This window comes from Mycteria americana, chromosome 1 (genome assembly GCF_035582795.1).
Source record: "Mycteria americana isolate JAX WOST 10 ecotype Jacksonville Zoo and Gardens chromosome 1, USCA_MyAme_1.0, whole genome shotgun sequence".
NCBI lineage: Eukaryota > Metazoa > Chordata > Aves > Ciconiiformes > Ciconiidae > Mycteria > Mycteria americana.
In genome coordinates this window covers 153,348,769-153,374,179 of record NC_134365.1, presented here as the reverse complement: position 1 = coordinate 153,374,179, position 25,411 = coordinate 153,348,769, and the positions used below count along the sequence as shown (strand labels likewise).

The 25,411-nt window shown below is 40.3% G+C and overlaps 2 protein-coding genes across 10 annotated transcripts in view; one reads left to right on the top strand and one right to left on the bottom strand.

The window, feature by feature from the left end:
- Positions 1 to 24,686, top strand: part of ST6GAL2 (ST6 beta-galactoside alpha-2,6-sialyltransferase 2) — a 53,765-nt gene extending 29,079 nt beyond the window's left edge. For all 9 annotated transcript variants that reach the window (XM_075524939.1, XM_075524924.1, XM_075524910.1 and 6 more), the window contains 4 exons: positions 1,846 to 1,943; positions 5,108 to 5,209; positions 6,326 to 6,500; positions 19,620 to 24,686. In XM_075524939.1, coding sequence (XP_075381054.1) covers positions 1,846 to 1,943; positions 5,108 to 5,209; positions 6,326 to 6,500; positions 19,620 to 19,888 — 644 coding nt within the window. In that variant the 3' untranslated portion in view covers positions 19,889 to 24,686. The remainder of the gene's footprint in view (positions 1 to 1,845; positions 1,944 to 5,107; positions 5,210 to 6,325; positions 6,501 to 19,619) is intronic.
- The window catches only part of LOC142420741 (pinopsin-like), a 90,675-nt gene continuing 82,270 nt past the window's right edge, over positions 17,007 to 25,411 (bottom strand). Inside the window, exon 4 of the mRNA XM_075524957.1 lies at positions 17,007 to 17,234. Within this exon, the coding sequence (XP_075381072.1) occupies positions 17,007 to 17,234 (228 nt within the window). The remainder of the gene's footprint in view (positions 17,235 to 25,411) is intronic.

Genomic DNA, 25,411 nt, shown 5'->3' with positions numbered 1-25,411 from the left:
CCTCCTATCATTTTTGAATGAAACTAGGTATGGAAATACTGTGCAAGTACATCAAAGACCCCCATCGTGATCATGCTATTTAATGGGAGACCCAATTATTTTGGTATCATCAGGAAGGGATCTACAATCAAAACCCAAACTTTTTATATCTTTAAAATGGTTATCTCCAAAGACTTAATAAGATTAAAATCAGTTGACTTAAAACCAGCTGTTATCAGTGTTAGGCTGTGTCCTGATCTTTCTTTTATGTCTGTCCAAATCTCTCTTTTATGGTGAAGGAAAGGTGTTTACTCTTGATGTGAAGAACCAGCATGAATAATGTTGGAAATGCAGCAGACTGTCTCTCAAGTTACGAACCATACAATTCCCATTTTGCAACCCGATTCCCAGTTCTCAGTCAACAGATTGTCAAAAAGTTGTCAAATGCAGGTCAAAATTTTTGTTCTTAAATTCATAAGCAAGTTTCAAGTATAAAGGACCTTTGTTTTTCTTTTCCTTCTCCAAAATGTGGAGTACCTGCAGCTTCTACTGACTTCATGTCCTCTAGCTCCTATGCAATCAAGATGAAGGCTAGGTGTTGAGGCTAGGGTTGTCCCTGCATAGGGACATAGAAAAAGTCTCCACTCCTTAGCTTCTGAGGAGTTGGGCTCGGTAGACGTTTGGCAAAAATCTCTCTTTTCAGACACAACATGTTAAAGCAAGCAAGTATGGCGAGACTGGACTGCCAGCTTCATGTCACACGTTTTCTTGTCTGGAGTACAAGAAGTATGGAGTAAAGATGTAAAGGATGGAAGATCCCAGTTTGATAGGATCAGGCCTGAACTCCACTGAAGCATGTCGGTTATCTTTGGAAACTTCTGCCTCCTCCATTTTTGAGCTACAGACAACCACATTTTAAGTGACTAGAGATAAACAGCTGTATAAACTACCTATGGGTTAAGGCATTACATGCCCATTTTGGCCTGAATCATATTCTCTGCTTCCATCAATAGAAGGGACAAAAGTAGATCAAATAGGGGGGTATTGACAGGGACAGTGTGTTTCTGGACAATGGATATAATGTCTTATTCTCCCTCACACCTTTTGGGCTTTGAGATCCCTTTAAAAGAAGCACTGGGAGGGTGATCATCTTTTATCCAGTGGAGGCTTGCACATAGTGTCTACCCTTGACCGATACTTGACCTGTAGTTGCTTCCTATTCTGCTGACTCCGAGGTCAACAGCACATGGGGAAACTTTGACAGTTCAGCTCTGTTAGATCTTTGCTACCAAGGGATCCTCAGGTTTCTGTGTGTGAGCAGGTTTGTGGGCTGACTTCCCTACAGAGACCCTTTAAGACTTGTACTGACCTTGAGAATAAGTACACAGTATGATTAATAGGTTTGGGGTAGCCTGAGATTTTCGGATATTATAAAATACTGTGAAGCGCAAGCTTATAGTTAAGCATTGTTATTCATTCAAATGTGCAATTAGATATCCTTGCCATTAACATGCTGTTGCACGGAGTAATTCTTTGTAAATTTTGCAATAGAAATAGTGAGCAATTGTGTGTACTGGGTGTACTAATAACCTTCCCACACTAAGTTTATCCAATTAAAAGAAATCTTTAAGTATTGCAAGCTAAATTAATAGATGATTCTGAACTTTTTTTCCGGTGGATTTTAACAATGTTAACGTATGGCAGATGCAAGAGGATTTTTGTTTGCGCATAGTAGAATGTTTGTCATCCTTAGAATATCAAGATTAGGAGAAATGTGTAAGTTTTATGTTAGTTTAGATCATTTGTTTTATTTTACTGTTCTATATTACTAAGAAAAACAAATTACCCCCTCATTTATGCTCCTAGATTCTCATGATGCTGTTCTAAGATTTAATTCTGCTCCAACACGTGGCTATGAAAAAGATGTTGGAAATAAAACAACCATGCGGATCATTAACTCTCAGGTAAGATCTTCCTTTTGTGAATTCAAGTCAATGTCACTTCTGTACAATATGACATTAAATTAATAACTTCTGAGAAAGTGTTGGGTAATCTGGGAAACAGCTAGTGATTTAACAGTCATGATGTGGAGCAGGTAAAAGATCTCCTTTACAGGGATGTTCACACTGCTGTCAGTGTAGAGTGATTGTAGTAGTTACTTGATATCCTTATTTTAAAGAATTGGTTTGTAAAGTTTCTCATGTGTCCTACATCTGTAAAGGCTCTGCAGGATGCCAGAGCCGTCAGTACAGAAGACCTTCACCACACTGCCTCCGGGATCTTCACAAGGCCCAGGCTGTGGGAATCCCAAAGCTCTTTTCTCATATTCTCCGGTCCCCCAATTATTTCCTCACTGGAAGGCAAAAGAAATGGGAACTGAGTTGTCTTAATACATAACTTTAGGCAGGTTCTTTAAAAATCTGGAATGAAATAGTAAAAAACTTTAATGTACGCTGGATATTACACCTAAGGTGAGTTTGTTTATCTGAATGGAAACAGAAAATGGGATTTTCTGCATATGGGTGTCAACAAATAATTGTGCATTGAGCTATAGTGACACCTTATGGTTAAGCGTAGTTTTTCAATTTTGAAAAAAACCTGAACTTTGGTCTTGGGCAAACCAAGCCTCTTTCCTCTTTATGAAGTGCAGCCAAAAAGCAACAACAGAATTACTGTGAAATTTTATGACATATTGAAATGGTGAGTTTAATTAGTCAACACCAGTAGTATGGTTGGCCATGTAGCATGTTCTATACATACTGTTTCTTGCTGAATGAGAGCAAAATTCTTATTCTTATGAATTCATTTTGTCTTCCTTTTCTTTGAGTGACTGGCCATGTGAAGTCCATCCTTGGTGGGTGTGTTCTCTGTGTGTGTAAGTTCATGTTCTTTGCCACCACAGAGAGGACTGTTCACTGTCATTCCCTTCACAATTGCTTTGTAGCTCTTTGTGAGGCTGTAGGACAGACTAGATCTTTGAAGTGATCTGGGTCAAATATGCCCCCTTTCTTTTGCTCAGGGGAAGAAAGTAGAAATATCTTAGTCTGGATTTAGTGCTGAAATCAAGGTATTAGAGAACACTGATCTTAATGTAATTTATTTTACTTTTTTTTTTTTTTTTTTTTTTTTGACCATTCTTTGTTTTACTGTTAGCCCAAACGTCCTGGTTGCTGACCATGCCTGAACTCCTGTGCCGGGCAAGGAGGAGTGTTTAGAAACTTTATTTAGTTGACTAGTCTCGCTAGGCTCCCTGTAGGAGAGGGGAGAAATGCCTCCAGGGAGTGATCTGAGCTTTGTTAACTCCCCAGAGAATTCGGAGAGACTAAACGGGTAAATTAGCTGTTCTCCTCTGCTCGCAGCAGGCTGGGGTCCTCCTGGCTCCCAGAGCTGCTGCAGTACACTCCCGCCGGGGTGGTAATGGAGGGTCCCGTGGTCTTCTCTGCTGTGCTCTACGTTGCTTGCTCTCCACAAGGCCACTCAAGAAAACACAGGACATGGCCAAAATTCAGGCCAGGTCAGCTCACACAGCTTCCTCTCAAATGTTCGTATTCTCACCACCTTTCTGCTCCTTCAAAGAGGTCAGAAGCCACCCGTGATGCTCTGGCCACCTGCCAAGAAACTGGCCTTCCCCTCCCTGGGAGAGAAATCTGTGCAGCCCACTTGATAAAAGTTGCTTTCCCTACCAATACTGAAGATGGGTTACCCATACAGGTCTACTGACCCTCCTTCCCTTCCCTTCCCACCGTTGGAAATTCCTGCATTCAGTTGATTAAAAGGCTGCTGTGGCCCTCTTCTTCCTTCATGTTCTCTGCTGTGAAAGCCCAAAGGACGTGAAAGAAGCCAGTGCAGCCACAGCAGATATTGTTATTCCAGAAGAAACTCATCTTATACATATGAATGCAGGCTCACTAAGAGCGTAATTTGTGTGGACAACACCTCCAAAGGACTCTTGCTTACTGAAAGGCAAGTAAGAGCTCCTTTGTGTGATAACTGTGGAACCGAGCTTTTAAAAGCTTGACCTTTTGGTCTGTTTACTCTGTATTCTCAAAAAGGGAGCTTACATTCTCAGGCTAAAACTGCTCTGAGAAATGGAGTTGGGGATGCTGATGGCAGCACGACTAATTCTATTCTTGTTGTAGAAGGCTGATGGAAAGTCATTAAGCTCAAAGTTTATGGTAGGAAGAATATTGCTATGGCAACAATATTATTTTTCTGAAGAAAAATATGCATAATCAAATATGGCTCATTGGATCCTAAAGGGAAATGAAAATTAGTATGAATTTATTTGTCTGGAATGTTGATTAGTTTAACAGCTGGAGCCAAATTCACGCTGTTTCAACCAATGCTGAAATCACTCAGCTCAATCCTGCCTGAGATTGGATGCACCAGGGATCAGAGAGATCTGGTTAGGCATGGAGGGTCCGGGAAGGGATAAGCCAGCAGGATTGAAAAGGAAACTTCCAGTGGGGCGGGAGGATCAGGCAGAGTACCAGGAGATGTGGGAGGGAGTTATATGAGAGCAGTAGATCAGGGCAATATGACAGTTACTTCAAAAATAGCACTATCACATGCCTGTTCCTGGAATTATTTTCTAGGTATACCAGCTTTTACAGTCATGGTCTAATTTGCCTTTTTGGAGTTACTTGAAATGAGACTGTCTGGCTGTTGAAATGAGAAAGCAACCAAATTGGGGGGGGGGGGGGGGTAGTGACGTCAGGAAAAAAAAAGACATTATCCTTGGGAGCTGTAGCCTTTCAAAGGCGGCTGTTCTGTGTCCAAGAAGAGGATCCTGTGGGCAGTCTGAAATACTGTAGCTTTAATTTTCAAGTTCCAGAATACACCGTACTGTTGATATACAATTATGCAGCATCTCAAGTGGTCCCATCACATCCCTCGCAGATGGAGAGTAATTCAGCATACTGCTACTTCAAACTGTCATGAGTGCTGTTTATGGCTAAGCTCCTTTTTATATATTTTTTAACAAAACAAGATGTTTAAAATCGACCAGAATTAAAGCAGAACAAACAGCAGTGTGGGAAGGACTGTTCATTTTAGAGAAGGATTTTGCCGTTTTTCTGGATCCCACTTGCTTTTAATGCTGTGCAATTCTTTGCATCTGTGTTTGCAGATTCTCACCAACCCAAACCATCACTTTGTCGACAGCTCCTTGTACAAAGATGTTATCTTAGTAGCCTGGGATCCTGCCCCCTACTCTGCAAACCTGAACGTGGTAAGATGTCTGCTTGGACCTTTCTTCCCAATCAGTCTGAAAGCACTGGGGAAAATTAATGTATTTAGTACTGCAGTCTCCTGCTTCTCACTGGTCCCAGTGAACCCCGAAGTATTCCATTTCTGCATGAATTGGTCAAAATCGGTTTATTGGTCGAAAGCTTTTTAGTAGCCAGCGCTTGCACTGGAATGGACTGCTCTGAGATGCTAGGATAGATGGATGATGGGGTTTTTTGATAAAATACTGCTATTTTCACATAACAGTGAGTTTTCTATGTGTTTGCCAAGGAGGGAACGTTGCTAGATTTCAGAAGGAGGTTTTATCAGGAAAGGTGAAGAATTGCATCCATTTTTTCCCACCTTCCCCTCCGCCTTCCCAGACAAAATACTAATGAAAATGAAAATCTCTCACGAAATCCCTAATGAAAATCTCTCTTGGCGCCTTCCCCGTTTCTCAGGCCTCCTCCCCACCCGTCTTCCCGTTGTGTCCACTCCCCCACAGCCATCTGTGCCCCGCCGCCCGCCCCCTCGCTGGGAGCAGCAGACGTCCATCTGGTTGTCACTGGGGGAGTCTCTGCTTTGGCTGGTGCTGCAGCTCCAGTGGACCCATTGATCTGATGGTTCTTGGCAAGGGGAGCTCGGAGCTGAGCAGGCTGCAAAGTCGAAAGTAAACCTTCATCTGCTGAACTCCCTTAGCAACAGATGCCAGAGGCTGCCTGCCTCCTACGCAGGCTGCCGTCAGGCTGCTTCATGTGCTGCTGCTGCCGCCGGCAGGGACGGGGACGCTTTCAGAAGGTTCACCCCCTCGCCCGGGTCTTGCGTCAAGGTTCTTTGAACCTCTTGTTTTTGAACTCCCTTGTGAGTGGGAGATGAGGTTGGCTCGTCCCGCTGCAGTGAATCGCCTATTGGGAGTCTCTGTATGAAGAAAGGAAGCAGAACAGCCCGGAGTGAGGACTGGCTTTCTAGGAGAAGCATCCACCAGTGCAGGCTGCTTTGCTACCTTTGCTTCTGTTCTGAAGAACCTGAATGAAACTACTTCACATTATTTTGCATGTAGTGTTCAAAACACATTGGATACCCCTAAGATTAAAAAAATTCTTTATCTTTTTGTTCCCAGTGGTATAAGAAGCCAGACTACAATCTGTTCACTCCCTACGTACAGCATCGCAGGAAGAATCCAAAACAGCCATTTTACATTCTCCATCCAAAGTTTATATGGCAGCTCTGGGACATCATTCAGGAGAACACTAAAGAGAAGATACAGCCCAACCCTCCTTCTTCAGGTTTTATTGGTAGGTGTATCAAAGATGGGCCTGGTAGACATGTTAGATTAAAAAAAAAAAATTAAAAATTGTAAATGTGTACATTGCATGAGGATCAAGTCCATATAGATGTACTGTTTGTCCTTGGTGCTCTATACGGAAGCAATGACTAGCTAAAACATACAGTATGAGAACTATGAAATAGCTGGGTGAATTTAATGTTCTGCTTTCTTGCCCTTCACATCCATAGTATGCATACCAGATTTATAAAACGTACATAAATCTGAGAGAAATTTGTATTATTCTATATTAATTTATCTATTGAGAACCTACTCGATTCTGAAGTTCTTTGTTGGGATCATAGAGCAGAGATGCATCAGACAAGTGAAAGCATATGGCAGATCATACAGAGAGGATGAAATCACTGGTGCAGTCTGACAGGCCAAGCTGTATTCCCTACACAGGTCAAGGAATGGGATTTCCCATGCCCTATCATGACTTCCAGTGCTCAGTCTAAAAGTGCCAAAAGCATCCCTCCTCTTCTTACACTTGAAGGAATAGAGTTTCACTGTATTTTTTGGTCCTTCCTTAGTATTTCTTGGGGGCTAATTTGGCACTGTGCCCACAGTTCATACAACATAACGATTTATCTATCAGCAGGTCCTGATCGTGAATGTCTAAAGCATGCCAGTAGTCAAAGTAGCAAAGCTGAGTCAGGGTCTTCCTTGCTCATGCTTCTAGAGACACAGAGGGCAATAGAGCTCCAAATACCATCTTCCACTTTGAAAACTCCATCCTTTCCTCCTTGACATTGTGATACTGGTCTATGTATTTGCTGCAGGCAGAAAATGCTTTTATCATTCTTTCTGTCTGAATCTGAAAGTGAAGATACCTGAGATTGCATCCAACATGGGAAAACTGTTCTGCGCACTTATCTTGGGCTCTGTATATAGTAGTGGCATCCCATAATACTGTGGAGCCCACCAAAGGCCTTAGGGAGGGTGCTGGGGCTCTCAGAGGGATGACATAAAGGTGTCTGGGAGATGCCCATCTGTGACCTGAGTGGGTTGTGCTTACCTGGAGCGTGAGTGGAAACAAGAGGAGGTCTTGTGTGTTGGAGGAGGATGCCTTGGCAGTTGATTACTTCTTGAAGTGAGATTTTTGGAACCTGCTTGTAAAAATTCATAAGGAGAAGTCTGCTGATGTGGAATGATCTCACCAGCAGCATTCACATTTTGCAAAAGCATTTCTTGGAGTAATGAAGTTGTTGATAAAAATAGGTTAACAGCTGCTGATCATAAGAATAGCAAAGAGGATCATTGTGCTGTCAAGCTGTACTTCCACCATATATAAGAAACACATCAAAAGCTTTCTTTGAAGAAATTGAGTTAATTTCACTATAAGAATAGAACAGTAATCTTCAACCCCAAATCTCAATGTTCCCGACAAAAAATATCCTTCAAGTAGAGAGTGCTTTGAAAATATCAATCATTAAACTAGCAAAAACATTAACAACAAAAGCTGTACAGATATATATATATATTTACTCTGTGTGTACAGATGCAAATTTGCCTCCTTCACCTCTATTGGGAATTTTATTTATATTGTTCTTTTCCAAAGGAGATGCTTAGACATTTTGGTGATGCTATTAGCTTTAAGAAAACAAGGCAGTAAGACAAGCTTGTTGGGAGTCATATCCACCTCATTTGATAACTAGCTACTGTTCTTATAGGTACATTTTAAATATTTTATTAGGGAAAGGCTTCCTATTTTAGTAACCTTATTGAATGGATGTCTAAGCATTGCATATGTAACGTAATATAAACTGGAAGACAGCACAGAAATGGAACTGCGTATTGTCAAAGGTGGACATAAAGGGCAAGATAAAGCATAAAAAATATAATACAGCGTGGCAGAAATCTGAAAAGTTACGTTGGTCTTCAGATCAGGTGTCTCTCAACAACTCCTGCAGCAAATATCCAGTTGGAACTGAAGCTGGCAGACACAACTGAGTGCACCTGTATGAAAGGCGTATCCTGAACGTTGAGCTTCTACCTGATTCTTAGAAAAGCTATAAAATTATTTCCTATAAAATTAATAGGAAGAATGGGTAAATTATGACCATCATAAAATGTGAGTGCCTTAATTTCAAGAAGATATGGGAAAATGGTTTATTAAATGGCCACACTGCTAATACCATTGTGCTCAAAACAGCTATATGAAGGAAGATAGGCTGTTGTTAAATAGAGGGGATGAATTTTCACAGGCAGAGAGACCTGTATCTCTGAATCTAAGCTCTTTATAGCGTGGACCATAGTGATTCTAATCACTTTATTAGAATAACTTATTGTAAGCCTGTGTGCAATGCTCTGCAATTAGAACGAATACAGACTCTGCGCAAGGATCTGGTTTGTCCATATTTACACCAGCAGAAAGCCAGGCAGCCCTCTGTGAGCTGCGGTTACTTGTGGAGGAAGAGCAGCAGTTCCTCACATCGCTGTTGCTGCCAGTAACATGGAAAAGGTGAAGAAAAAAAAAAAAAAAGGTTCTGGATCAAGTGAAGCACTTTTGTTTCAAGCTTTTTAACTGACTTTTTAACTAACACTCTTGAGCCCCAGTTTACAAAATTGGACAAATGTATAAATTAAAACATGGAAACATCAGACTATTTCCTTTCAGGAATGTCAGGAATGTTTTAGGGTGGCCTTAGAGTGTTTCTCAGTAATTACATTTTTCACCTGACAATTGTATCCATTTCTGCCGCTTAGCACTATAAGAAACTGAGTCTTCCTGAAGGGAGGACGCTTGGTGGAAGTTGTTGTCGCTCACGGTGCTCTTCGGCAGCAGTGAGTCACCGTCCTTCAGCAGTGATTGATGTCAGGGGAATCTTTTAGCATTGCTAATAGCTGTATTAAAGTACTTAAGTCACAATATTATTGTCTCTTGGAAAAGGGGCCAGTGGGTCATTTGTGGCGAAGAGGTAGTCTCTTGCATGCTGTGACTTTAAGGGAATAAGAGAGTGAGAAGAGGTAGGATCTTTTTTCCCTGGTTTCTCCACTGCGTGGGAGCTAGGGAGAAGGCCATTTTTTGTGCTTCCTTTGGGGCATGGGATGCCCTGTCTCAGCATAACTCCTTCCTGGAGCCACTGGTTCCCCAAAAGCCTCTGCACATTAGCTCTGAGCCTGCCGAGGAGAGCTGGTGGTGGGGTGAGGGAGGCATAGTGCGTGTCCCAGCGGCAGAGGAGGGGAGAGGAACGGGTCGGGAGGGAAGCGTGGCACAGAGCAGGACTGGTTGTGCTCTACAGGTCACGTACAAAATAAGGCGCAAGTCTAGAACGCTTTAGTAATACCGCATTTTGTGTGCATTCTCTTACTTCAAATTTAAAAGGTTTTAAGCCTTTTAAATATGTCACTGCTTCCAGCCACTTCTGGAACGGTAACATACAGCACACACGCACTACGGAGGTCTAAAACCAGGTGAGATGAGTATTACCCAACACAGATCAGCTTCCTCCAAGAACAGAGTTTGTCCTTTCTTCTCCATCAGGTTCTAACCTGTAGATGTTCCTGTCTTCGGTTTTCTTCTAAACGGGGCGTCAGCTTGTGGCACCCCATCTGTCACAGTGCCAGGCTGCACCTTAACAACGTTCCATGCAGACCCACATCTGACCACAGTCTTTTCCGCTAAATTTTTTATTACTTTAACATTGTTTTCTTCCCAACCTAGTGATGGGTGTAAGTTCCGGACATCATTGAAAGTAGGCTGAACTCATTGCCTGTCAAATTCCAGCTCATTTGTTAGGTGTTATTTCGGGGGGTATACCATGTCTAGGAAGGATTAACTTGGGACAGACAAGTCACTCTTTACTGTGGTGTTTTTTAGCTCAAAGGCTATGAATAATGACCAAGAAAACACAGAGACTGGTTTTTTTGTGGGGAAAGCTTCACCAGGTAAAACAAACCTTTTATTTTAATCTGGGAGTCTTTTTTGGCTTGTTTTCTGAGACATCGATGTGGACTTCCCCTGGCTTGTAACTTTGCCTTATGTGGCATGTCATAGCTCAGCTAATGTCACTCCTCATTATAAATTATTTACTCTTTGTCTCCCTAATTAATCCTTAGATGAGCTTTGAGAACCCATTCTTGCATATTTTTGCATCATTTTTGCAGCTGCCACCTTCGTGCTTTTAAACAAAACTCTGCACAGTATTCTCATCGTCTTGCATTAGCACTGGACAATTGCCGTGGTGGCTTTTTGCAGTTAAATTTGTTGGTTCACATTTGGCTAAAAATTGGGTTTGTTAAATGAGTATTGATATGTTTACATCTCGTCTTGGACTTTGATCTACTCCATTTTTCTGAGAAGAAATGTAAGCATCCAACCACCAAATCTGGGATTTGGATTCCACTGGCAAATCCTAAATGGACAGTTGAAAAAACGTCACTGTTATTAGGGAAGGATTTCCCCTATCTTTTGGCAGCAGAAATGTGTTACCTGTTCACTTCCCATTAATACATTTTTCACTGTGAAATATGAACTCGGACTTCCTCCCCTCTTTCTGAACATATCAAAGCTCAGTTTTTAACTGAGGCTGACGGTGTATAAGTCAGCAGTCTCTATTTTTACCATTCTGCTGTAAGAAAACTGTTCCTATACTCTCCTTGGTAGCCTATGTAAACAACCTAGTTCTGACCTTACATTTTTGTCATCTGAAGACCAAGACTAAAACTGCTTCCTTGAGTTTCTCAAGAGCAGCATTCCATGTGTATTGGATGGGATGGTACATTAGCATTCAGAAAGTTTGGGGGCTTTTTAATAATGTCGAGATTATATACAGGCTTTTCTATGAAGATTTTGCTCCTGTCTGTTGTTTAATAACTGGATTTGCTATGAATTCCTACTTACCGTAGTCCATCAGTACACTTTGCTAGCTTACCTCTTCGGAGGTGATTTACTTGAAATTCACATTTATATACCCTTATATACGCAGCAGCTTTTGTCTTTTTAAAAAGCTAGTTGAAAGCTCTGACTGTGGTATTATTTTTTTTTTAATCCCAAATCAAAACATGGTCTGTGTAGATTTTTACATTTTGGGTTGTCTGTGTAGGTGGTAGTCTTTGCTATGTGTTGCAGCTTTTAGTGTAACGTATGAACCAGTGAACGCAAAATGATAACTAAGCCCAGCTTACTTTATTGTTGGGAGAAAGAAAGGCTTGTTTGAGGCTTTACAGTTGACATTACAGATTTAATAGTTACGCGTCATTAATAGTTGCTAACATTATTTTAATCTTCATTTGCATGCATCGGACAATAGTACAAGCAAGACTATCATTACACTGCAACATTAGCAGATCATCGTGTGACTAAGAACTTAAATTTAAAATGCCTTCAGAGAGCATGTTGAATAGAAGAATGCAGCTGATCTCCGGCTCTGCTTAGAAAAAACACACTTGCATGAACTGAAAGAAACAATTCGACATATTAAGAGTTGCCTTTATTACTGTTACTGACTCAGCTGTTCGCCAGCAGTTGGTGAGGGAACAGAATAGTGCTTACTCTTTCCAGCTCAGTTTTGTTCAAGTATTGTCACACAAATAAGTAACACCTCCAAATACGTAAGCTTTAAATTCTTCTTATTCTAATAAAAAAGCACTCTGAAATTTGAGCATCTTCTACCTCCTGAAATACAGAGATAAAAGAGCAAACTCTCCTCTCACAGCACCCCAAATCACATTAAAAAAATCTTTACTATTCTAGCGTATCACCCAAATTTGAATAATACATTTAAAATTATATGATATTACTGGTCAGCATTTTCCAGTCTACGCTCATATTACAGAATACATTACTGTGATTAATGTACGGCTTTTTGCATTCAGCATTAAGTGATAAATATGTCATTTTCTAGGTCTACTATATAATGCGAATATCTATACATCAAAGGTGACAAATATTGCACAACTTATTAAGCTTAGGCACAGGGCCATTTGGTGACAATTAAATTCCTTAATAAATATTTGGTTTTCTGTAAATTTAGGTAATGTTTTCTTGTGGTTAGTATTTGTCATAGTTCATGAACTAAACAGAGGTAAAAGAACCTTTTTTTAGAAACATAGTATTTTTAAAAGCCAGAGCTATTTTTGCTATATGTTCCAAAGAATAACTGAGGCACATTTGGCCCAGTTTCAAGGACTGACAAATTTTCCTGTGTTACCTGAAATCCGTCAAGAGAGGACAAATAGATACTATAGAAGTAGCCTAACATACGGAAAACTAAATGCTTTATGTTTATTTGTAATGCTTTCAAGTGTGCATATTATCAAACATAAACTTACTGGTGTGTCTAGCTAAATTATTTTCTGCAACTAAATTTGTGGTGTGTGTGAAATGAGACACATTATGAGTATAATAATCAGATTATGTGTATTTAAATGTTTTCAGCATCTCTTACATTTTGTTAAAATGATGCTGAGTTCTTACTGAATGTTTGAATTACATTTATTATTCTAGATGCCTTTGTACAGCATCTGTTGTATTCAGGTATATTAAACTATATTTTATTTACTTGTAAACTAAAGAACATTCTTTTTAAATTAGTGTGCTAACCACAAAGCCTAATTGTACTGTACAAAAGATGCATGTTGGAAATTCAAAACCTCTTGAGTCATTAAAATTGCCAAGAACAAATTGAAAAACATTTTCTCCTTTTGATTAGAATCCATAGTATATGTTCATTTGTATAAACTATCCATGCAAGGAATTTAATCTTAATTTAATTCTGGTTTAAATGTTTTCAGCACAGATTGTAAAAGCTCAGGAGTTTATTTGTGCCAGTTGGACTAAGTTTAAACCATACCCAACACTTCCTGACACTGTAGATATCTGCCAAATAGGAAAAAAAAAAGTAACACATCTTTCTGAGGATTTTGAAATACTGATATATAATGTTCTGAAATACATAATACGTTATTAGAATCTAACATTGTACTGTTGTAACAAACTTGCAGCTTGACTGTTTCTCTGACAGCCACATCATTTCGTCGGAATAATATATTTTAAAATATTTTAAAAAGAGTATTCTATGCTCACAATCCCTTTTTTTTTTGTCCAATACAGTATTCAGGAACATTGTCATTCACCTATAAAACATTCATAAAGCACACCTTTGAATGATCTACTATAAAACGACTTTCTCCACACAGGCAGAATTATTTTGTACTTTTCTATTTTCACAGTTGTAATCCAAATGGGACTTTTGAAAATCCAGCAAGGGTATTAGAATTAGATTAGAGTGGCCTATACAGAAATATCTTCAGCTGTGATTTTGAATGTATGGTTGCACCAATCACATTTGCCAAAGCTAAAACCATGCCAGATACCCTGACTTTTTCCTTACTATGAAATTTAGATTGGATATTTAAGATCAAAAAGTTTTAAAGGTTAAGCATCAGATCTGGAAGAGACCAGGTCTGATGGTCATTTTCACACGTACTTGCTGGTTTCAGAGTCATGCCTACAATATTATTTTTGCATGCTTCAGTAAACTTCTGAAAAGATTCAACAACTCCATTTCCATCCTTGGAGATACTCAGTACTGGGCTAGACAGGACCCCAAGCAACCTGATCTAACTTTGAAGTTGTCCCTGCTCTGAGGGGACTCTGAACTGCCTGCACAGTTCCCTCCAGACCCCTCCACAGATGTCGTGGCAACATCATCACTCAGACTGGCAATATTTCTGCTGGTTTGTACTGGAGCTTAACAGGTTCTTGACCAAGGGTTCTTCTCCTACAGTCAACAGAAACAAATGGGAATTTCTGGGGCATGACTTATATGATCCATTTTTAAATGTCTACTCTGGGATGAGTAGACATGCGCAGCTTCCTAAAAGTGCCCGCTTTCTTCTACTGACAGCAAAGGAGCCTGTGATACCTATCTAAGGTGTGGGTAACTGCACCAGTGGGCACATTTGGTCAGATGGATCACACCTTGTTTTCATTTCTTCTCACAGTGCTCCTGGAAAAGCCAATTACATTATTTTTTCACGAAGCTCCAAAAGCTTCTTACTTAGGACAGTGGAGGAGAAGGTGCTTGATAGCAAGAGCCAGACTCTTATTTTCAGTTTCTGCCTAGTCGCTGGAGAGGAACAACACTTAGAGGGAACAATTCATCCCGTCCTAAAGTAAGTCAGATGAATTGTGCCCTAGAAATGCCCCTCTCCTGCGTTGTCTATGAAGAGTGCATTAGACCAGCTAGGTCAGAGATGGGCATGGACATCTCAGTGAGATTAATTCTGTCCAGACTTAATCTAAAGGTGTTGGGACAACGACTGTCTCATCATGCTCATTAATGTCTCCTTAGGGTGTGTGTAAGCCAGTCTGTGCTGGTTTATGTGTAGTAATTGTGCATTGACTGAAAACTAACTTAAGGACTGTGAGCAAAGACAAATATTGAAGTGTATTATATGGAAATTCTTCACCCTACAGGCTATCAGACAGTTTGGTTTTCATTCATACTGATGCTGATGATCATAGAGGAGTGCCAAGATATGAAACAAACTTGCAAATGATACTGAATCGGGCAGTGGTGTGAAAAGTACACGGATGAAAGAAATAAGTAGATAGGCATGCACTCTGTGGGCAATATAGGGAAAGGAAGTAAACTTGGAAATACAGGTTAACCCATGTGGGAGGAAATGCAAAGACATTCAGCCACAGAAGAGAAACCTAGGAAGCGATAATACAGAAAGAGATGTGTAAAGATAACAAATGGGATAACCAACAAGAAGCAAGGTAGGACTTCGCAAGCAAGACTGGCAAGCAAAACAGGTTAATGGAAGGTCAAGTCAGCAAGCAGTCAGGTGCATACCTCTTCTTTATCTTTGTGATTGCATCCAAAACATAAAAGTTCAAACATAATGTAAAAAATATTTTGGGGATCATCCAAGTGCCAAAAAGCTATTAGTAATTTCAAAAAAATGATAAGATCACTGAAGGTAACTGAGGGAGAGAAGGGAAGATGGAGAAACTGAGTTGTGAGGTAGATGAAAATATGGACAGCTTGGCACGCTTATACCTGCTGGATACAGATGTCAGTAACTCACTGCAATGTTCTGAACACCAAGCAAAGTGAGAAACTGAGTGAGAGTGGTACTGAAAAACATGGGCTGGAACGTGAGACCCGTAGCCCAGGGAACTGTCTTGGCAGCCCTGTTTTAGGGACTTAAGGAAAACAAGCCAGCCATGGCATGAGAAAGTAAAGAGAATAAAAACTGAATATATCCTAGTACACGGACTGGTGTAAATGTCCTCATGGTTTAAACTGCTGCTGTTCTTTTAAAGATGGTTGATCCATGTTTTTTGTGAACTTAGATTTCAGTAACGGCTCTACAACACGGGGGCTGTCTCCTGTGGAGGTGGGTTCACATCCTCTAAGGCACAGGACAGAACTGAACCCATTTATTCCCTATTTTAGTGAGGACTCTATTCATACAAACAGCTTCTTTTCCAAAAATACCTTTTTTTTTTTTTTTTTGCCTTCCCTCCCTTCCATCTTTAATATAGTGCTATCCCACCTTCTGTTTTTGAACGAAACAGCGTGAGCAGATCATGCCAAGGGAGAATTTGGGGGCAGTGACAGCTAAGCTACCTCCTCGGGGTCACATAGATTGAGCGTGTAATCCAGCATGCCCTGGGATCTCGCCCATAGGTGGCTGGGATGGGAGTGCTGGTTGTACTGCACCATTGGTCTCTTTGGCTGGGGGTCTGTGGTATTACAGGTGCTAAAAGAGAAAAAGTCTGGCAGTGACCACTGTTTCTCCCCATAGTAGGGTTTGGACATTCCACATGTGCACCAGATCTGGATGGAAGTCTCAGGAGTGTTCCCATTTCCACCAGGACAGATAAGCCTCTGTAGCCCAGGGACACCTCTGTATGTGGTAATCTCTACTCTTTGTCTTAGCTCATCTTTCAGTTTGTTGACCTTAGACTTCAAAGCACACAAAGATGTGAGGTAAATTAGCTGTTACCACTCAGAAACTAGCCTGTCGAGTCACTGTCTTTCCTCCCTCAAAACATCATTGTCCAGCATGAGCAAAAACTTGAATGGACTGTCAGAAATTATGGTTATTTATGAGCAACCTAATCTGAAATCCCAAGACATGGACTGGATGGAACAAGGCAGGAAAGGAGCTAAATGAGATAGCCCAGCGTGCCTTTTAGATTGATTCTGGAGGACATTGATCCACAGATCACTAAGAACTAAAACTCTACCACTTCTAAGTGCTCCATTAACTAAGTTACAGGAAAGTCAATGATACTGCTTCAAATTTTATCATTATTGAACCATACCTGCAGTGATTTGGCCATCTTTAGTGTTATTAAGGAAATTATAACAGAGTCCCAATTTTTGTTCTTGGCAGTTTTCCTATCCCACAAATGGCGACTTCCTTTATTAATTTTAAGGTTAGCTGGGTAATGTGGCAGTGAAATGAAACACGCTCTGGTTAAGGCTTGTACTTTCCATCAGAGCCAATTTTCCTAAGACATTGGTGGTACAGCTTTTGAAACTGGCTCCAGGCTTCGCTCTGGGTGCAGGAGAGAAGTCATTTTACTGTCTGTTTCTGGACGTGGTTTGTTACTGCATGCGTTTCCACCGTCCGTCCTCTGATTCAGCTGGATAACGGTTACCTTGGAGTGGCAGGTGGGCTCTCCATCAGTGGAGGAAGGAGGTTGGCAGTGGAAGAGCTGACAAAAGCATTTGTAAAACTGAAACAACAAACAAACAATTCTAGACATAGTTACTAGGCAGGCTACAATTCAGAACATCTCTATAACAGCTTGGAGGCAAGGAAAGTTGGTTTATTAAGCTCGTACTTTTTTGCTCAAATAGGGATTAAATATTTTTTTGTCGTGAATCCATGTTTCTTTCTGCTTAAGACTAAAGTTCACTTAAATTTGTGGACTTTTCCTTTGAAAATGATATCCGTAGCTTTTCTGAGACCATAGACTCTGTAGAGTGGAAAGCTGTGGAACAATCTAAAACATTTTCAGAACCTTTCTTTTATGATAAAAGAAGATTTAATCACAGAAGTAATTGTTTTTCAGTTACTTCACACATCGGGCAGGGAAAAAATCATTTTGATAATCTAATGATACACAGCAGGGAGAACATAAGGTTCTTTTCATTAGCAAGCCATTGAAATCTCTGTGTTCCCAAACTGCAAACTAAACTTCAGAAAATGGCTTTGCTTAATTAACGAACCAAAATAATTTTTTATGTTAATTCATGTCACTTGTGAGAATTACCCAAAACACCTTTGATGCTTTATGATTCCAAAGCTGTTGTACAGAAAAAAACAACAATTACATCAGTTCTCATTTGTAAGTGCGAAGTAAGCAGAATTAGTACAGCTGTCTCCTCTGAGAGTTGACAGTCCTATTCAATGGGTAGGGATACCAGTAGTGCAACAAGTGCTTCAATACATTTTCTATATATTTTTATTTTTTAACTGAAACCTTAAAAGAAGTGGTGTCCAATGCTTACTCCGTCATTTTCCTTTCACATGGCTATGGGAAACAGAAGAGGATCCCAGAAGCTGTGGTTCATGGGAAAGTATTGCAGTTTAGACAGCGCTGTTGATCAATATCTGATATTAGTCCCTTTGAAAATGTGCAGCCGCAACAGTAAGATTTCTCTCGTTTCAAAGCTATAAAGACCTTCTGTTAGTATGGATTTACAATTGTGCCATAGGAAAACAAAGTTTGCATAAGCCCACCTATCTTCCTTCTGAATCTGTCCTGTTCTAGTTTTGATCTTGAGCATAGGATAAGGAGAGTAACAGCATATTAGGACTGCACCTAAGGTCAAAGCGAACCTTCACCTGGCTTTAAACAGGAAATTGATTTCTACATGGTCTTTCTTAGCCGCTATTGACAGTGCTGATGATAGTCTGCCATTGACATGTGGCAGGAAAAAATGGGTTGGCATTTTATGGATTGCTCCTTGCTGAGTAGGAGGTGGTCAGGGGCTTTTCCTCACTACAGTGCTGCTCTAAGAAGGAATTCACTTTCCTCATCCTCTCTCTGTGAGACTCTTCACAAAATTCTTAGAAGCTGTGGGCTTTAGTGCTACCACTGCATGGCTGATGCTTCTTTATATGTCCTTCTAGATGTATTTAGGCTGCCTTCTTGGTAACGTCTTCCTGCCTAGCGAGAAGCAAGTGGATGGAAAAAGTGGAATTCGTTCAATTCTAGACTAAGAAAGACCAACGTTGTAATAAGGTGGAGATGTTTCAAGCAGTATATTGATACCCTAATATTGCCAACGATCTGAATGAACCATCCAAAAGTTGTCAAGGAAGAAGCATGGGTGATACTGGCCCATCTTTCTATTCTTGTTTCCCCTTGCCACGGTGTACAGAAAAGGAAAGGGAAATCAGTCAGATTCTTCATAGCCTTGAAGATTAATATGTATGTAAATATTTGCAAGACACAGACATCCAAAAGCACAGAGGAGGATAGAATGGGCATACCTGGAATTTTTTTATATCTCCTGTATATGGAAGATCAGAGTTTAGCTGTGGAAGTGGTATAGAAATACCAAGAAGAGCTCCTTAAAAACACCAGACAACTGCTCTGCGTGTATGTGTGTGTTCTGTATTCTGCAAATGAATGTAAAGACTTGGTCTGTCTTGCTAAATAGCTTCAAGAATTGATAATATACAAGAAAACCAAGAAAGGTGATCAGTTGACTCAAAAAAATTAGCATGCAGCTACATTAGGTCCCCGATTCTTGTGTGGGATGTTTTGTGAACAGGATAGGGTAAATGGGGGGAGGTAGGAGAGAGCAGTCTTCCCACTCAAGGAGGCTGATGGTGGTATGCAAGCCCTTTTTAGGCTTTTTACTCGTTCCTTGTGATTGTCGTCCTACCCTGTCGACTCTACAGGGATCGCAGTCTTTACATATCAGAGACAAGTGAAAGCTGCCCTAATAAAAGGAACTATCACTCCACTTAATTTTACAGAGGTAATACATACGGTGTGCAATACCAAAGGAAAGCAAGAAAGAAAAGCAGATTGGGTGACTGCAGGGAAATTGCTGTGGGAAAGGTGAAACCTGGGGTTCACTTTTGTTTTCACTTCCTGCTCCAGGTATCCTCATCATGATGTCCATGTGTAACGAAGTGCACGTGTACGAATACATCCCTTCAGTCCGACAGACCGACCTGTGTCACTACCATGAACTCTACTACGATGCAGCTTGTACCTTAGGGGCCTACCACCCACTGCTCTACGAGAAGCTTTTGGTGCAGAGGATGAACAAAGGTTTGCAGGATGATCTGTATCGGAAGGGGAAAGTAATTTTGCCAGGGTTCAAAGCTGTCGAGTGCCCCGAACGAAATAATTTCTCACACCTGTAGAAGAGAGTCCTTCAGAAACAATGTGCAATAAGGTACTACTGTCGTACTATAAACAAGAAGAGAATACTTGAAAAATGTATCTTAGACCAACCTAGTCTTGAGTCTATAAATTGTAATTAAGTAGCAGGCATGAGAAATACTTCTTTTCTGAGCCTGAGTATTTATTACTGCTTTGCAAATAGTTAAAAAAAAAAGGCTTAGCTCATGAAAGGTGCAAAGGACATGCTTAGGCAGAAATATAATGTATTGTTGTGGGTGTGACTGTCAGAATTTGTCGGTGGTCTCTTATGCCACATATGCTAGACTGTAACTTTTTTTTAAATGAACTTATTTAACTGTTAAACCTGGCATTGTGAAACAGCCTCCATTGTCCATGTACAGAGCGGCCAGTTGAACAATGCAGCGTTTCTCATGGCTCCATGGGATTTTCACACTCTCCAAGAATGAAGTAATCACTACTCCGAGCTGTGCAGTCATTGACTAGAGTAGACTAATTCCCGTTCATACTCAGGCTCAGTTACAAGTCTCCAACTGTATAGGGGGCCTTATAGTGGCTATGAAGTCAGTGCAGATGGGAGATTGCTGTACACACAGCTAGACCAGTTAAACTGCTGGATGTACTTTTGATGCCAGATCCCCATGCTCACACTGACTGTGTAGAGCAGAGGGAAAAGAGAAATGTCTCATTTTTTTAGAGAGCAACAAACATATTCGTAACCCATTCAGGAAAAAACTCCCCCTGGGAGGCCTTTCAAGAGGGTGTGAGATGGAAATGATGCCTTCCCCTGGGCTGCACAGATAAAGAAGATGCAGAGAAGGCCAAGGGAGGCTGTGCAGCACTCACACAGCACTGAAAGCAAGCGTTGAGGGAGCTCACCTTTCTGCAGCAAAGATAGCATTCAGGATTACAGCTATCATTTGTTAGGTATTTCATTGGGATCCAAATCAAACTCACTTGTTCACAAGTTACTGCTGTTAAGAAAGTACAGGGAGTTTTCTGACAAAAGAAGAGGATATCAGCATTTTTTATTTAACGTTTGAAAGACTATACCCCAGAGAAGCTGTAATGCCTGCAAAAAACCTGACTACAGATTGCATATGGAGATCATGTGATATTTTCCTTCATAACACACAATGAGAATATTCTCTAAGGCACTTGTAAAAATCTGCCTGGTTGCTAATATATTTAAAGCATTATTTTTCATGGCAAGACTTGAGTTTCAGATTTTCCGAGTGGCAGGAGGTTAATGTTTTGGGGGGTTTTTTCACACAACTGTACCCTTTCTCTTAGGGTAAGTTCAGCAGGAACGTATGTACACAAAAGCACAGCTATATCCTACTGATGTCCGTTCAGTAAAAAGGCAGACAGCTCAAAGAGGTACTGAAAAGAATAGCTGAGTGGTTCTGGTGAAAAGTATTTTTTGTGTTTTGTCTTAAGCAACAGAAAGGCAATTGAAGAGTGCACACAATATTAATTACTATTTTCTCTTCAATAGTAATGTAAGTATAATCACAGAATCTTTTTTCTCTCACTCCGCTCTTTGGGTCTGATGATTTTCCTTCCTCAGAAGTGAAGAGTATGTGTCTTACATAGGACTTAGCCTTCTTTTCCCAGGTAGTCTCTTAATTTGGGCTTTATGATCCTCTTAAGATTATTTCTTGTTGACAGAAAATATGTCCAGATATTCTAAAAACTGTACTTCTGTGTTGTGTGGATAGTTATGTCCATAAATTATTTTGGTGCATGTCAAAATGAATAGGTTTTACTCATATTAGCCTTAGACTCTGGATATATTACAGACTGATTTCTTTTTAATGTTATGTATGGCGGCAACTTTTATTCTTAAAGTTAATAACACTGTTATTTAGTCTTGTGGAGAATAGATAACCTACATAGAACTAATCTATTTTTCCATATGTTTGGTACCCTGTTTGCAAAACGTATGAAGTCTGAACAGTGCAATCAAACATGTCTCTCTTTCCTGTACGGAAAGGTTAGGAAAGAAAACATTCCTCTCTTTCCTAACCTAGCTGGGTTAGCTACCACATGTTTGTAAAGGAAGGGAGTTGATTAACTTTCTAGGACTAGTGAATATGCTACTTTTCCATAGGCAGGAAATTCTCAAATTCTGAAAAGAAAAAAAGCGTATCACTGACTGGTCTGCAACCACTAACCTTTAACTTTGATTTTCACGAAGAAGAAAAATACTAGCTGCATTAGTCAGCTACCCACAGCAGCATTATGTTGTATTATTCCCTCAGTAATTTGTCAGAATAATCAACATAGCTGTTGTACAGAACGAGGTGAATTATAAAGTTTCATGTAACAAGTGCTTAGTGTATCTACTTAATGCATCATTTAAATAACAATGCAGAATCACGTCTGAGACGTCATAAAATGAACTGTGTATTTTTAATTTACTGGGCTGTCTGCATTCAAGCCCTCCCAGCAGAAATTTTTTCTTTGCTGTATCCTGATTTATATGGCAGTCAGTGCTCCTTCCACAAGTGCAAACGCGGGTGCTGTAGCACCATCACCTCAGAAGATGCTGCGGAGCTGTGCTGCAAACGCTTGCTTGCTCACAGAGGAGGAAGACTGACTTGTGATGCCCATCTTCTTGAAAAAATAAGGATCCCCCGGCATGGCTTCCCAACACTGGTTTCCACTGTGATGTTTCATCGGTCTGCCTGCTCAAACACCTTGTGGCTGCTTAAAGAGATTTTACTCCCCTACCTTGTCTTGTCCTCCTTCGGTTTTTGGCACAAGTGCAAGTGTGCCTGATCGGGCTCGCCTCCGCTTCCTGCAAGAGGGGAAGGGGCAGAAGTGAAGGGGGAACATAGAGGACCTGCAGAGGTGCTCCCCTCACCCTCACCCAATGCTTACACTCTGTAGCATTGGCACTGGTGGCTTTTATAAGAACCCACCAAGTATTTTACATTTACGGGCGTTTCCCCATCCCTCGCAAGGGCAGAGAGATCTTTACAAAGAATCACATTCAGGAAATTTAAAACAATGAGTGAGTGTGTAGTAACACTGAACCATGTATCTTTTAATAATAATAACAACGCGTGAGAGTGCTGGGTTTAGACACATATATTAGAGGCAGACAATGTGAAAGGAAATGCATTTTCCCACCCAGACAGTGGGGTTTTTGGGGAAAAAGATACAGGCATGGCTTCGTAGCTCTCCCCTGTGGCTGTTGCACCCTAACAGAGTGGAATGGCACCGTAGATGAGAGGTTTGCCCAAACCCAGCTCTTGAGGTGCATCATCAGCCAAGCAAATGCCTCTGCTAGTGGACCCCTAGCTCCCTTCACACTTGTTTTAATGATGCAGGTTTTAAATTTATGGAGTTTTACTGACAAGTAGGAGTAAGTTGCCTTCAAAAGCTATCAAGCCTCATTTCTGTGCCCTGGTGCTGTGGACAACAGTTGCACTTAGCTGAAACAAACCAGAAACGCAGCAGCAGCTTAAGGAAATGTGCTGAGTTTATGCTGAATTTCATTATGCTCTTTTTTCCACTGTGAATTCTGTAGCTTTTCTGACTTGCGGTGCTCTATCATTTTATGCATTCAGCCTTTGGATGGTTAAATCAAGGTATTCTTCTGTTTATTCAAGAAAAAAAAACGGAAGATTTTGCCTCATTTTGAGCCAAAATCTTTTTTGCTAGAAAAAAATATTAATTGTTCTATTCCTTTCTAGTTAAGCTCATCTGACCATAAACTCACAGCTCAGTCAGTCATTCCTTGGATTAAACTACTACATCTTCTTTTTTTACCTTGCTATGCAGTTTTATGCTGTTGAAACGCTGGTAAAGTCAGTGAAATTACAATGATCTAAGAAGTATGTACCTTTGGAGAGAGAGGGGGGTGACTTACGCACTCTAATCTACACTCTCTCTGTACAAATTTAGCTAAACCATTGCATGTCTTTGGTCAGGACACCTTCTGTGGCAAAAACATCCAAATTCTGAACTTGTTGCTGTAGATCTCTTGCCAAAGTCAGCAAAACCAAGACAGTTTTTTTCTTAAATGAAGACAAGAGTCTACACTCAATGGTTGCACAGACTGAACACAGTCATTTTAGAGATGGATTGAATTAAACAGGAGTTCAAAACACATGTAGACCAATCCAATCCACAGTGGGGTTTTTCTTTTTCATTTCCTTTTACTTCAGCAGTTTTTAAGGATGGAAAATGCCTTTTGGACAGTGTCACAGATGTACCATGAAAGGAATATTAAATGCATTGACTGCAAAAATAAATGGCTACTATTTTCCCCTTCATGCTCTCTAAAGTTGATGCGTACTGAATAAATGAAACTGGTTTTTGAAGTAGGTAATTCAGAAGACTGTCATTAGAAAGCATCTGAATCTTTCCTGGGAGCTATCCTCTCACACACAAGGAGGATACCTGATTTAACTGTTTGAAATTTAAAGTAGCCCATGTCTGGGCATACCTGCATCATTGAATGAATTTTGACACTACAAATTTCTTCTCTCTGGCTTAGTGATCAGAGTTTTGTTCTTGAAATAAGAGTTGTGTGTAAAAGCCTTACATTTATCCATATCATCTCATCACTCTTATAATATGTAGTCATTGAACTATTCAAATATAGACTGTGTACTTTTTTAATAGCTTTGAGAATTATTTTGTATGATGATTTTTTTAAATGAATGTGTACTCTAATAACAAAGCTCAAGATTTTACAGGAGTCACATTTTTAAGCAGTGTTTGTATACATTTTAACACTTTTTATATTTTCTATTATGATTTTGTATATTTTTATGTATGCACAGTGTACAGATTTTTTCCTGTAAATAAAACATTTGTTTTCATTTGTTTAGGAGTGCTGGTCCTTTCATGTTGTCTTGAGTGAATGACATTGAACTGCAGATGGCACGAAACAGGGAAGGTGCCTGTCGGTTCTGCCCACAATTGCAATGAAATCTCAAATGGAAACGGACAGATAGGCTGACAAGTAGCTTTCACAGTAAACTACGGAAAAGAGGCAAATATTGTGAAGCCAGTTTTATTCTAAAATGAACATGTCTACTGAGTAGGTGCTCTAGGATTCCCCTGGGAGAATGTACCATACTGCTCTAGCTTTGGCAGTAAATTTCTTGGGATAGTCAAGCTCTCTAAGGAGGTCACGCTCTGGTGACTTGATGTTGTACTCGAAATGCTGGTAAACTTCAGCTAAACGGCTGTGCCACCCATTCAAGAATCCAGCATCATGTCTTAAAGAACAAGAACAGATTTTTTTATCAATTATTAATTAAAGTGAAAAACAACTTACCAAAGGGAAAACGTAACTTGCCATTCAGTCTGTGATGAAATACCATATAATTTAACCACTACGAGTCTGCTTACATCCATTAAATGTGAGGCATTCTGCTTTTGGTAGTCTTTGAACTACGCAGTGGCTGGAGTTGGGCCAACGGAGGTGACAGTCACTGTTTTCATCCCAGGGAGTCACCGTGAGTCCATGCCGACAATGAAGCTAGTTACACATTAGTGGAATG